Raw genomic sequence first — 14140 nt, 5'->3', positions numbered from 1 at the left:
ATATCCACTCCAAGTTTTGCTCAGCACCATAAATACCCACACACAGGCTGCCAGAATAACTAAGAAAAATCTTCACCAAGCCCAAATTAAAGCAGTAGGCTGCTGCCTTGCTCTCACCCAAAGATTTATGTGCAAGAAGGATGTACCCAGTCCCTCCACAAAGCCCAGCACCGGCTGCCAAATGGCTCTGTTTGCTGGCACACCCTTTACCTGAATGAGTTTACACAGTTTTCACTCAGAAACCACAGTCATTTTGCATCTGAGCGAGTCTGAGAATGTATTTAACTAGCAGGGAAGTAAACACTTCCAGCATTTCACCTGTGCCTTATCAATGGGATTATTTGCTAGGCAGTGCATGTAATTCCTCTACTGAGGCAGGCAGGAGTGCTACGGATAGAAACTCCAGTGTGAGCCCAATTTTACAGCCACAGCCAGAGCTACCCCTGTCCTTTTCTGCAACAGGGTAGCTCCTGTCACCTTTACACCAAGGCAAACCTTCAACTGCACAAATCACTTAGAGATGCTGATATTTTTATTGCGATGACAGTAAGACTTCTCCAGCTGCTCTGCTGAAGGGACTCCCCACATCCCAGTGAGTGCATCCCTAACACAGGGTACATTTAATTGTGCTTCTGCACTGCCACATGCAGTCATATCCATGCAGCATAAATGCTATTTCAAGGGAAAAAGCAAAATGCACAGGAGAGCCAGTATGGCTCTGTTTGGGGACACAGCTGAGGTGCCAGCTGAGCTAATTCAGCAGGGATCGTTAATTCTGGAGCTCAGATATCGCCAGTGAAACCTACTTTGCATCAACATGAAAATTAAGTTTCACACGGATTTTAACACCAGTAACTACTCTGGTAAAAAGTACAAACATACTTCAGATAGGGCTGGAAGGAACTTTTCTTTGAAAAGGTAGATAAGTCAGTCTTTCTGAAAGCACCAGTGTTAACATGAGTTCAAATACAATAAATCGATATATAAGCTCAGGTACTTGGAGAACCTTTCTGCCACAGGAGTGGAAACTTGCCAGACCCATGAAACAGAAACACGGGAGATATGGGGTTTATGAGCTTTTAGCTGTCAGATATTAGCTGTTCCTCACCCCAGGTCTCCATCCACACCTACCTCCTTTACCAGGGAGTTGTAGCACCCGCCTCACTCCCATCTCTGACCTCTCAGCAGGTACAACTGCAAAGGCAGAGCTGGAAGTCAGGTGCTCCCCCACTGCTATGCTGGGCACTCCAGTGCATCCCAGAAAGGGCAGAGAAGCTCCACGGCACAGCTCTTCCCAAGGACACTGGAAGCAAACACCTGCTGTACCCACCTAAAGGTTAAAGCCTCTCAGGTTCTCAGCCTCTCATTCACCTCAGAAGAAACTGACACTGTTTATCCCCTTTCGCGTGGAATTTCTACACCTTCTACACCACAACAAAAACAGAAACTTACCAGTAAAACGCGACTTTGTCCCCGAGCTTCTTCTCGTAGACATTTCTGTCCAGGAGGTTGTAGCAGATGTTGGTGGTCGCCCCTTTCATCCACTCCACGAAGATCTTCCCCTTGGTCACGTCGAAGTTGTACTTCAGGAAGGGTCCCGTGTGCTGGCTCTTCCAGTAGAACTCCTTAGCGATGTCACCCCAAAACTCTGCAAAGGCAGGCGGAGGCCGGAGCTCGTGAGGGAGAAACGGGGATGAGGGGAAACAAACAGGGATGAGGGGAAACAAACAGGGATGAGGGGAAACAAACAGGGATGAGAGGAAACAAACAGGGATGAGGGGAAACAAACAGGGATGAGAGGAAACAAACAGGGATGAGAGGAAACAAACAGGGATGAGGGGAAACAAACAGGGATGAGGGAAACAGACATGAAAGAAACGATGAGAGGAAACTGGCAGGGATGAGGCAGATGACATTCTACGGACACGAGGAGCACCCTCTGCAAAGCTCAGTCGCGGGGGGCTCCCCGCGGTCCCCACACACCCCCAAGCCCCGCGGGCAGCCCCGGGAGGGCCCGGGGAGCCGCTGCCCCGCCGCCCCGCTGCCGCCCGGCCCCGCTCACCGTGCGGCTCCTCCACGGAGCGCTGGTAGAGGCGCTGGTAGTCGGGCAAGGAGGGGACGTGGGCCGCGGGCAGCAGCTCGGGCCGCGGCCGGTACAGCCGGGCCTGCTCCCCCGGCAGCACCATGGCCGGGCGCCGGGGCTCTGCCGGGCGGGGGCCGCCCAGCCCGCTCCGCTCCGCCGCGCCGCGCCGAGCCGAGCCGGGGCGGGCACGGCGGGCACGGCCCGCCCTCACGGCGGGGACAGCGGCGGCACCGCCCCGCAGCACAGAGCCCGCCCGCAGGGCCCCGCGGCGGGAGGGGCGGCTGCGAGGCGCTGCGGGAGGGTGGACATGGCACCCCTGCGGCCGTGTACTGCTGTCAGTGCTGTCCCCTGTCCTGTCAGTGCTGTCCCCACGGCAGCCACGGCACCCCGCAGCCGTGAGCCCCCTAAGTGCCGTGTCCCCCTTGGCAGCCGTGTCCCTTCTGTCAGCAGTGTCCCCCTGCAGCCATATGTACCCCCCAAACAGCGTGTCCCTGCTCTCAGTAGTGTCCCGTGTGTCAGCGGTGATGCCCCATCAGCTGTGTCCCTTCTGCCAGCCGCGTCCCCCCCATCGGTGGTGACCTCCTGTCACCACAACAGGCATGGATCCCCTCCCCACTGCCGTGTCGCTGCTGTCAGCCGTGTGTTCCTGCCAGTGGTGACCCCTGCCAGCCATGTCGTCCCCATCACTGGTGACCCCCTCCCAGCAGTGTCCCCTTTGCCAGCGTGTCCCCCTACCAGCCGTGTCACACCCATCATCCTCATTTGTGGCGTCTCCCCTTGTCAGGCCTGTCCCCTCTGTCACTGCTGCCTCCTCCTGTCAGCCATGCCCCTCCATCAGCTGTGTCCTTGTGTCAGTGGTGTCCCCTCTGAGCCACGTCCCCTCCATTAGAGGTGTCTCCCCCCTTGTCAGTGGTGTTCCCTGTCAGACCATGTCCCCCCACCATCAGCCCCTGTGCCAGCACTGCGTCCCCATTAGCAGAGCTGCCCCATCAGCCTCATCTCCCTCATCAGCAGTGTCCCCTCAGTGCCAGTTCCTGCCGCTTTGCAAGGCACAGGGGAGCAACCCAGAGCTCCATCAGAGATCCTCCTTCACCAGCCCCAACACAAGCCAGAGGCCATGGCCATACCCTGTGCCTGGTCCCTCTGCAGAAAACAATCGTCCTTTGGATTCACGACCCTCCATTTCGCCTCCACTGAGCTGTGTGAGCACAGTAAGCTGTGGCAGTTTACCGAGCACCCTCCCCCTGCAAGAATTGTACAGACCTTGTGCAGCTAGTGAGAAATTAAACAAATTTTTAATCAAGAAGGCAGTCAAACACTGGAATGAGGGCTCAGAGTAGCAGCAGGGTCTCAGTCCTCAGACACAGAAAAGTTCAACCAAAGCCCCTGAGCAACCAGCCCCATTGGAGCAGGGGGCTGGACCTGGGGTCTCCCAGAGACCAGTGTGATTCCATGAGTCATCTGTGGTTGTACCTCCTGCAGCCACTCCATTGTCATCCCAATCCTAAACATTCCCTGAGTTCAGCCAGACTGCCCCCATGGCACGAAATACCTGCCGAAACCTCAAATTCCACTTCTACACTGGGGAATATGACCCCTTGGAGCAAATCACTGCTGTGCCCAGGGAGCCACTTGCCTTGGAGTCAGGGAATTCTGTGGTGGTTTGGGTCAGGGCCAAGAAGCACTCAAGAGATGAAAGTCCATAAACTTGAACTTGGCACAGTATTCCAGTGGTCTGGTGTCAGTGAGCAGGTACAGCCTATGCAAGGATCCTTGGTGTATTCCATGGTTTAGTGCATACCCAGGGATCATTGCCTTGTTGTACATGGGAGGAGTTGCAAACCTGTGGGCTGGTCAGCACTGTCTGCTCTTCAAGCAGTGTTCTCATCAGCAAAGAGGCCAGAAACAGTTCTATAGACAAAAGCAGCGGTGGTGGTGTGTATTTCCCATTGAGGATGCTCCCCAGTTTTGAAGGATATGTTTTATCCTGCAGCTCCCTGCTCTGGGCTCAGTCTGCTGCCTTGCCTACACTGTTTGGGGGCAGAGATTCTTCTGTGACTCCATGTAGGAGGACACAGCTGGTTCCTCCAAGGTGAAACCCAGGAGTAGTTCAGGTGATACCTCCTGCCATGGGCTGTACTCTGTGGACAGTATCACTCCAGAGATACTCTCTACACCCCTCCAACATGACCTCAGCAGGCTTTACACCCCAAATGGGTCAGCCACCCTCACATCACACTGCAGCGCTGTAACAAAGATTCCTCAGCCATGTGGTATCAAATCGCTGCTCTGGAAAGCTACAGAGTGGCCTCAGATTATTGATTTCATTGTTAGTAACAGGAAAAAAAGCACCTGAAGGTGAAGTCTCCAACACAAGTCCACATGTATCCAAATGCCCAATTTTAGCATATTTCTTGTTGGAGTTTCAGCCTGGAATCACCAGTCTCTGAGCCCAGGCTTGCCTGGTGGACATAGCATGACCACAGTCAAACCCTGCAAAGTATTTCCCTCCACCAGCCAGCATTTTTGTTACCTCCAAGTTCCCTATTACAAAAAAAGAGGGTTTCCTAAGAAAAAGTGATCTTGGCTACACAGCCTGGGCTCTCTGACATGGGTATTTTTGAAGCTTCCTGGGAGCTATGGGAATTGCACTGCTCCAGTACTGCTTTTGGATTGACAGTCTGGACACAGCCCCATGAGTTTCAGGGTACAGATGGCACATCATTTAACAAACCAACTGGAAATCACACTGATCCTCTCCTGAGAAGCAGGATGAACACAACACTTTTAAGCACTAACCCAACCCTAAAGTCCTTCAGAAGCTACCTCAAGCTGAAAATTTTCTGTTACTAGTTGCCAGCCTTTACTTTTAGCAGCCTCTGTCTCAGGGATTTCGCATTTGCCAGCAGGGCCCAGCAGCTTTCTAACAAACCCTTGTCCCCCTGCGTGCCAGGTCTGCTGTTCACCTCACCTTTGGGAAAGGGCTTTGTCACTCTCCCCATCATGGGACTGTCCCAGAGCCAGTGAAGAGGTGGTTTGCAGATCTGGGAGGCACCCTCTGCTTCCCTTCTCATTGGCCTTTTGCTTTCAGTGATTTATCCAGCTGAAATCCTCCACCAGGCTCAGTGACAGCATGATTTCTCTCCAGCAACTGTTGCCTCTGTGTGCAGCACATTCCAAGCCACGAGGCCAGGACAACACCATGTCCCATCAGCCCTACAGCTGTCCCTCATCCAGCATTGTCCAGTTTGGCTGCTGCAGCCAGAGAATTTTGTGGTTGTGCTGCAGCTGCCCACAGCTGGGGCCCAGGAAGCTGCCTGATGGGGAGAGGGTGCATCTCTCAAAAAGAACCTCCAAAGCAGAAAATTCCAAATAGCCTCCCAGAGGCATTTTCCCAAGCTCTCTCCTCTTCCAGTAGCTCTGCAAGCACCAAATGTACAGGACTGTGATCTGCAGAGTTGGTACCATCAGTCAGATCCCCCATGGCACAAAGACACTTTCATTTCAGTGCTCCACAGCTGAAATACCACAGAATAATAGAATCATAGAATGGTTTGGGTTGGAAGGGACCTTAAAGACCATCTTGTTCCAACACCTTCCATTAGACCAGGTTGTTCCAAGCCCCGTCCAACCTGGCCTTGAACACAGTGTCCAAGCTTCCCTCTGTGTTTTTATGGGCTTTAGGGAAAGGGCTCCTGCTGCATGTCCATGCCTTGCTGGTCCAGCTCCCTCCACCCCAGGGCATCTTGCATCCAGATGGGCTCCTGCCCTGGAAGCTGGTGTGTGGTGGACTTGGATGCTGCAGGGTTTGCTCTGAGCTTGACTCCCAGCTGTTCTGACTCACCAGGCAGTTCAGGAAAATTAGCTGCATTTTGGGCCCTTTATTGCCTCTTCCTGTAAAGAAATAAAAGTACATAAAGGGTACATGTTAATGCATATTAAGATCTCTTGTAGATACTCAGAGGGTCAATGGCCAGGATATGTGGAGTCTTACTTGGGTACTCTGGAAACAGCCTTTCAGTGCAGCTCCTGCAGCAGCTCAGTGGCTGTGGTGGGACTCTTCACTGCACCTTCCCTGACATGAAAGACCTCAGTCCTGGGAATGCTGGGGATGAGGGAAAGAAACTGGAAAGTGTGAAATGGTCTGTGCATCTCAGACCTTCTGATCCCAGTGGGGTGAGCGTGAGGCAGCCTCACGTGGGAAACCTGTGTTAATTTGGACAAAGCACTGCTCCAGGAGAGGAGCTGACTTACCTGGGGCCCCGACTGGGCATTGCCTTCTGACTGGCCTTATTGCCAATAAATGTGTGGGAATCACATCCCTGTTCATGCAAATCACTGAGCATATCAGCCAGCTGGTAGCTTGAAACAAGCAGAGCTCCCTCCACCTGCTCCCCCTCACCCTGAGCACTTGATCCAAACCCCCTTCCACTCGAAAATACATGAGAGTTACGAGTGGTTAAAGCCTCTGTGCCCTGCTGAGGACATGCTGCCAAAGCACCTCCAAGGGGTCTCTCCACACTTCTCACCATCTCTGCCACCACAGGGATCCTGCTGAGACCCGTCCCAGGTGTCCTGTGGGAGAGCCCACCCATGGGAGCACATGCATTCAGTTTGTCTGGGATGGGCTCTGTGTGGGAGATGGTTTGGGTCAGCTCTGGGTGCTGTCACTGTCAGCTGCTTTTGGGACAAGCTCTGAGTGGAACCTGTGGAACGGGTTCTTCTGCTCCTCTGCTCATTCTGGGGCTCTTTTGCTCCTCTGATCATTCTGCAGTTGAGTGTCTTGTCTTCTTTGCCAAAATCTGGATGTGCAGGAGGCAACACTGCAGGAAGGATGAAACCCAGGAAGGCACAGGAAGGCACAGAGGTGTGAGAGCAACACCAAGGTCAGTGTGATGGCTGAGGCTCATGTCCTTGCATGGAGGAGAAGGACAGCAAACCACCTGCTCTCCTACTGCCTGCCCACTCATCCCAGACCATCTCCTGAACAGGACAGCCTGGACCAGGGGCTGGCTATGCAGTTTCAGCAGCTTGGTGAGGGTAATCAGAGAAGGCATCTTTCTAGCATGGACATGGTGAACATGTCACAGCACACAAACAAGCTTATGCCTTGCATGGACGTGCCACAGGCAATGAGAGGCTTTATCAGAATATCCTGCAATGGGAAAGTTTTCTTTAACCAAAGGCAAAGGTAGAGAATTGAGGGACAGAACAAAAGAGCAAAGGATCTGGAAGGAATCACAAGTGACACAAGCAAAAGCTCCTGGGACCTGAAGAGCAGGGGTGAGATGGGGTGGGAGGCACAGAAGATGGAGTGGGAGGGTATGATCAGGGAGTGGATCTGCCTTCTGGGTTTTTTTGGGCTAATTTTCAGCACATGGCTAGACTGGGCAGCCCTTCACTTGAGCTGAATGAATCAGCACAGGGTTAAGCACCGTGTTGCACTGTCTCTCCACTGATGACACTCCTCCTCAGTAGGCTGGCTGCAGAGGAAATTTTAATCAGCACCGTGATAACAGCCCTTCAGTCCTGCTGGGAGTTATCAGCTCCTTTGTTTGTAAATGTAACTGCTCAGTACCGTAGGCTTGGCTCTGGGTTCCAGCACATGCCTCCTCCACAGCCCTTGGGCTCAAACTGCCTCCCTCCCTCCAGCCTCCTGCTCCAGCACTGGGGGTAGTGGGATGTTAACCGGGGTGTTAAAACAGCCCAGGTTGTGCTGAACACAAGGATCAAGCCTGAGCTGTGATTCCTTTCTACCTCTGCTGTCACTGGGGGAGAGAGAGACCTCTGAATTTCAGGCTGTTTAAGATTCAAAGACTAGCTGATGATTATCAGAGCCTGGTAATTTAGCCCTCTGCGGAGTACAGACAATATATTCACAATCATTTTATATGGAGATGAGCTAGTAATGCAATCAGGCTTATAAATCAAACCCAGGAGACATGTTAGTGCTGTTTGCCTGAGCTTCTTGAGCGATCTATCCACGAGAAAATGTCTGTCTGTCTCTTAGATGGGGCCAATTAACTTATAAAGATGCTCTCTCCTCTCACAGTGGCTCATTTGTTTACTTGGGCTCTGCCAGCTGCTGCTGTTTTCATTCTGGAAGAGGGGGCCAGGACGGTAAGAGATTGGATGGAGGAAAGGAAACTCAGCTCGGGAGAGGTGGTGCCTTCAAGCAGCAGCACGTAGAGGAGGGTGGGTTTAATAACCAGCTTCCCCCTGTGAGCTGTCCCCAGGTGTCAGAGCACACCCTGAAGTGTGGCTGCCTCCCTTTGTCCCTGATTTATTGAGCAGGAAGGGATAGTTGGAGCTCTGGGGAGCTCAGTGACTGTGGCCCATGGAGCAGCCATGTCCTGCCTAGGTGGCACAGGCCCGTGGGCTGGCAGGTGGCAGTGGCTGTGCCCTCAGATGATGAGCTGCCAACCATGCAGGGCCCCCAGTGCCAGCAATGCAGGGCACTCAGTGGGTCTGCAGTGCCAGTGATGTGGGGTACTGAGGTGGCACCAGTGCACGGCCTGTGGTGACAGTGGTTCAGGGTCTGAGCTGCCAGCAATGTCAGCTGTGAAGTGCCAGGGATGCAGGATCCAGGCATGAATTTCCTGCAGCCAGGTCTCATGGGTCTCAGCCCGGTCATTGGTACTGGGCACACATGTCCTCACACTGTCCCCTGGCACCACCTCCATCTGCCCTGCCCGGAGCCTGGAGCAGGTGGAAGCTGAGCTGTATCAGATGGTTCTCCAGCACCCAACTGCAAGAAAGCCATTACCTACCTGCACAGGGGTGCCTGAAGCTGTTGCCCAGCCCCACACAGGGATGGGGACAGCACTCAACGAAGAGGGTCTGCTCTGCTCTTGCTTTGCTTCCTTCTGGCCTGGCCATGTCCTGCCCCACACCATACAGGGGTGTCCACGTGCTGGGATGGGACCTGCTTCAAGTGAGCAGGACTGGGGGAGTGCAAGGATGCAAGGTGCAAGGATCTGCGAGGATCCCAGCCAGGCAGAGCTGGGAGCAAAGGGACACGCCTGGAGCAGGGCCAGCACGGAGCTGAGGTCGGTGCCGACACCAGAGGGTGGTGTGGTCTCATGCAGGAAAGCCACCGCTGTGTCCCTGCTCTGACACATTTGTAAGGAGAGGACTTCGAGACAAACTCGCATTTATGTTTTTCATAGAGATTTTTAATGTTTATTTTTTAACAGACTTGGTTTAAATTTTTGTTTTCTACAATAATTCAATGTAAAAATCCCAGTACAATATACAACAGTTTGAACATTTGGAGTAAGAAATCCAGCTTGGGGAGACACGTTAAGTTCAGCTAGTTCCTAACACAGGTAGCAAATTCCCTCCCCTAGATTTCCCAGCCAAGAAGGCATTTGGGCAGGAATGTCACCCCCACCCCATCAAGACACTGGCTGCCCTGTCCCTGCCTGTATTGCAGTGGGACAGTCCCTCAGACACATCACCTTGGAAAGGGCAGGGTCCCCTCCATGGGATGGCTGGGAGCCTCCAATGTTGGAAGGCAAAGTCTGCAGAGGAGCAAGGCTGGTTGGCCCTTGTGCGTGAGTGACATGGGATGCTCTGAAGAGGCCCTGTGTGCAGGGCCCTCAGGGTATGGGGCTCCCTTGGGATGCAGAGGAGACCTGTCCTTCCCTTGGCAGCAGTGCCAGCAGCCCTGTGCCCTAGAGCAGCCATAAAGCCATTGGAAGGGGATGGTCATGGACCAGCCCGAGGCAAGGAAACCAAAGATGATGCAAGGATCCCTGGCTCCAGGGTCTGAGGGAACATCTCAGGGATAGCTCACTGACCTGGGAGCTGGCAGTCTTTCAGGAAGCCACTTTGGCCTGGCTCATGGTGCTCAAGCAGCCTTGGGATAGTTCTACTTGAACAGCCTGGAATGGTTCTGCTCAAATGATATTGGGGTGGTCCTGTTTGGGCAATATGGGAAGATTCTGCTCCACCACATGGGATGATCCTGCTCAAGCAGCTGGAATAGGTCCTGCTCAAGAAGCACAGGGTGCTGCTGCTCAAGCAGCGTGGGATGGTCCTGCTCAATCAGCATGGGATGGTTCTGCTGGAGCAGCATTAGAGTGGTCCTGGTAGAACAGCATGGAATAGTCCTGCTGGGGTGTTCCTGCTCAAGCAAGGTGGGATGGTCCTGCTCAAGCAGGCTGGTGTAATCCTGCTCAAGATGCACAGGATGGCAGTGTGGGATGGTCCTGCTCAGGCAGGATGGGATATTCCTGCTTGAGCAGTGAGTGGTGGTTCTGCTTGAGCACCATGGAGCCACTGCAAGTAGCGGGGATAGTTCATGTCCTGCAGCATCCCAAGCAATGCATTCAAAGCCATGTCTTGCCCCTCTTGGAAATCCTTCACTGCTGGGGGAAATCTCCCAAAGATGTGCGTGCATGAAGGGATCCCAGGGGAATCTGGTTGAGCTTCACGTTTCAAAATAGTTATTGCTAATGCTAAACCAGGACAGTGGTGACTTTATCTAGCTGAGTAATTGAAACCTTCCAAAGGCAGAGATCCTCCCCTTTCCCCAGTGACCAGCTCCAGCTTCACTAGCCCTAGGGAGAAGTGTTTCCTGATGTCAGGAAGGGCCCTTCTTGCTTGCATCAGGGGTGGCTGAGCTGGTGGTGGCTTTCCCAGGTCAGGAAGGAATGGGATACAAGGCAGGGGAAGGAGGAAGGGAAGCAGAAAATTGCAGCTGCAGTCAGATGTGCTGGGAGTGAAAAAATGCAGGGAGGATGAAGGAGAGGACAAATGGAAGAGGCCAGGCTGGGAGAAAATTGGAGGTAAGGATGGAGTGGGAGATGAAGGAGAATGAAAGGACAGAGAGAGGAAGCTGTGAGCTAAGGATGGTTGGAGATCAGGGATGGGGTGGAGGGGAAATCTGTGAGGTAGGCAGGACACTTAGAGGATAAGGAGGGATGGGAAGATAGGGGAGGTGAAGGAGCACGAGGAAAAACAGAGACTATAGAAGGCAAAGGACAAGGAATGGTGAGATAGCCAGAGGCAAAGTAAGAGCGGGACAGGGCAAGAGGTGAAACAGCAGGAAAAAGGACATTCAGGAGGTGGAGTGCTACAGGAAGGAGAGACTCAGAGAGATTGAGGTGGAGGAATAAAAAGTATGAGATGGAGGATGAGGGAGAAGGTATGGGAGATGGTGGAAAGGACAATGAAGAGGAAAAGAGAGGTTGGGGAAGATGAAGAGACTGGACATATGGCAGGTGGTGGAGGAAAGGAGGGAGGGGAGATAGACAACAGGAAGGATGAGGAGACAGTGGGATACAGATGAGGATGACAGGAGTGATGAGACATCTAAGGGATAGAAGAAGATAAAGACTGGAGGGTAATGGAGTAGGATGGATGAGGAGATCATGGTAAATGGAAAAGTACAAGGGTGGGATTGGATATGTGAAGATGGAGAAGCCAAATTTGGATGACACTGACAGTTGAAGGGATGGAGAAATGGTGGGGGGTGAGGGTGGACTTTGGGACAGGAAAGTGGAGGAAGTTGAGTGAGGAGACAGGAAGAGAGAAGAAGACGAAGAAAGATGTGGAGAAAATGAAGAGTGGAGGAAGTTGAACATGTAGGGGTGGAGGTGGGAGCTAATGAAGGGTGAGCAGGGATAAGATGATGGTAAGATGTAGAGGACTGGTGGTGGGAGCTGAAGAAGAGATGGTGAGATGTTGACATGAATATGAAAAGCTGGAGGCAAAGCAGGATGAGGATGGATAGCACAGGGTGAAGAAGGAAGACATGAGGAGATGGTGGAGGTGAATGAGGATAACAAGGAACGGGGTGTGGTGAATGAAGGAGGAGCAGGTGAGAGGGATGGGATGCAAATGTGACAGGAAGACTGGAAGGTGGATATGGAGGGCAATAGAGGAGCAGGGGTTGGAGATGGTGGGTGGTGGAGAAGAACAGGGAGGGAGAAGATGTAGGATAGGATGCAGGAGGAGAGAGTGGGAGGGGACATGGTGGGTAATGGAGGAGCACAGCATGTCAGGGAGGGATGGGACACAGCTGATAGCACACTCTGGAACGTGTGGAAGGAGGGGTGGGATATGGACGGGGTGAGGGAGAACAGGGAGGGATAGGAGGTCATGGGTGACAGTGGAGCACAAGAAGGGATAGGACACGATGGAGGATGCAGCAGGACAGGAAGGAGAGACAGGACATGGTGGCTGCTGGAGGAGCACAGAAAGGAAAGATGGGACCTGGTGGGTGATGGAGGAGGGTGGCAGGGCGGGATGGGACACAGTGGGTGACAGCACAGGAAGGAGGGATGGGTGGACAATGGAGGAGCAGCAGAAGGAGGGCTGGGACATAAAAGGAGGTGCAGAGGAGAAGGAATGGGATAGGGTGGGTGATGGAGCATGGGAAGGAGGAATGGGGTGGGGGGTGATGGAGGATGACAAAGGAGGGCTGGGTTGGGTTAGGTGGGTGATGAAAGAGCGGAATAAAGAGGGATGGGACATAGGGGGTCAAAGAGCAGAGATGAAAGGGATGGGGCATGAAAGGTGGTAGAGGAGCAGAAGGAGGAGAGGTGGCTCATGGTGGGTGTTGGAGGACCTCAGGGAGGGACAGTTTAATGGAGTGAGCCTTGGAGGAGGCTGGGACCTGCAGGTGATCAGAGAATCACAAAATCATGAAGGTTGGAAAAGACCTCTGAGATCATAGAGTCCAACTGAGGGGCACAAGGACAAGAAGCCACGGGCAGTGATGGGAAAGGGGCTGTGGGTGCAGGCTGGGATGAGCTGGGTAGGCTGGGATGGGACAGGAGGGCATGAGAAACACCAGAATCACACAAACAATGCAAAGCTGAGAGGAGCCTGGTGTGGGGTGACAGCACTGGCAGTGAGGCCATGGAGGACCCACGGGTGGTGACAAGAAGTGCTGGTGGTGTGGCACAGGTGGGGTCAGCACATGGGGATGGTGTCAGGGAGAGAGGTGCGGGTGAGGAGAGGATGAGACACCGTGTGTGGGCTGGGCAGCAGGCAGGATGGTGGGGACAGAGGGACAGGATGCATCACCCCACACCTCCCTCTGTAGCAGCATGGTCCCCCCACCACAGCACAGGAATGCAGCACCAAGGGTGTGGGGTGAGGGGTTGCAGGACCTTTATTCATCACACAACAAGCAGGCATGGTACAGGGGTGCAGGACAGGGTGGGCAGGGAGCCTGTCATCGGAGCACAAGGTGCCCTTCATGCGACCTTGGCATGGGCTGGTGAGAGGAGGCAGGAGGACGGGGCAGGGGCAAGCATGGCTTTGCCCAAAAACACCTCAGGCTTCACCCCAGGCCGGGCACTGGCATGTGGGGAGGACAGGGCAGAGTCCATGCAGGGGCTGGGGTAGAATCAGCCACCTCCACACCTCAGATTTTCCCCACAAATCCCTCACCAGCCTCGGCTCGGCCCCCCCGGGAAATGCCCAGCACTGCTATTTACAGAGTAAGACAGAACCGACCAATATTACAAATAATTAAAAGGCAGTTGTAAAAATGAGAAACCACATTCCAAAAGTAGAGAAGTCTTTGAAAAAAAAAACAAAACAAACAACAAAACAACCAACAAACAAACAAAACCAAAACCCCGATTTATCAATGAAAAGGCTAAAAACCACCCCGAAAGGATCTATGTACAGCAGGAGATCGCCCGTGGCAGTGCTGTGGGACAGAGACCCGACTGCTCCCTGGCAAGGCAGGGACAGTGCCCGGCCCCGGCTGCTGGTGAGGGTGGGTGGCACCTGCCCTGTGTGCCCCCCACCCGCGTGGCGAGGGTCCCCGTGGAGCCAGGAGCAAAAGGCCATCGGTGCTGGGCCTGAAGAGCCCTGGCTGATGCTGGTTTGTGTCTGGAGACACAGGCAGTGAGTGGCCGTCGCGGAGGTGCTGACGGAGGCTGCGACGTGGCAGTGATGCAGCCCTGCTGCTGCTGCTGCAGGCAGAGCGGCTGGGCTGGACGGGAGAGGGCAGCAGCCTCGGCAGCACCAGCAGTTTGTAAGTGGAACTGCAGGATGACAATGTGCAGAGGCGCTGGGAGCAGTGTAAACACC

The 14140-nt window shown here is 53.7% G+C and overlaps 1 protein-coding gene across 2 annotated transcripts in view; it reads right to left on the bottom strand.

The window, feature by feature from the left end:
- ACSS2 (acyl-CoA synthetase short chain family member 2) overlaps positions 1 to 2229 on the bottom strand; it is a 30440-nt gene extending 28211 nt beyond the window's left edge. The window contains exons 1-2 of one of the 2 annotated variants that reach the window (XM_050313573.1): positions 2063 to 2229; positions 1453 to 1648 (exon numbers count right to left, since the gene is read on the bottom strand). In XM_050313573.1, coding sequence (XP_050169530.1) covers positions 1453 to 1648; positions 2063 to 2186 — 320 coding nt within the window. In that variant the 5' untranslated portion in view covers positions 2187 to 2229. The remainder of the gene's footprint in view (positions 1 to 1452; positions 1649 to 2062) is intronic. The other variant, XM_050313574.1, reaches the window with a different exon arrangement.
- Positions 2230 to 14140: the final 11911 nt, after the last annotated feature.

Source organism: Myiozetetes cayanensis, unplaced genomic scaffold (assembly GCF_022539395.1).
Source record: "Myiozetetes cayanensis isolate MyiCay16 unplaced genomic scaffold, myiCay2020 scf19, whole genome shotgun sequence".
In the NCBI taxonomy this organism is placed as follows: domain Eukaryota; kingdom Metazoa; phylum Chordata; class Aves; order Passeriformes; family Tyrannidae; genus Myiozetetes; species Myiozetetes cayanensis.
The sequence above is the reverse complement of the archived record's forward strand: the minus strand, read 5'-3'. Positions and strand labels throughout refer to the sequence as shown.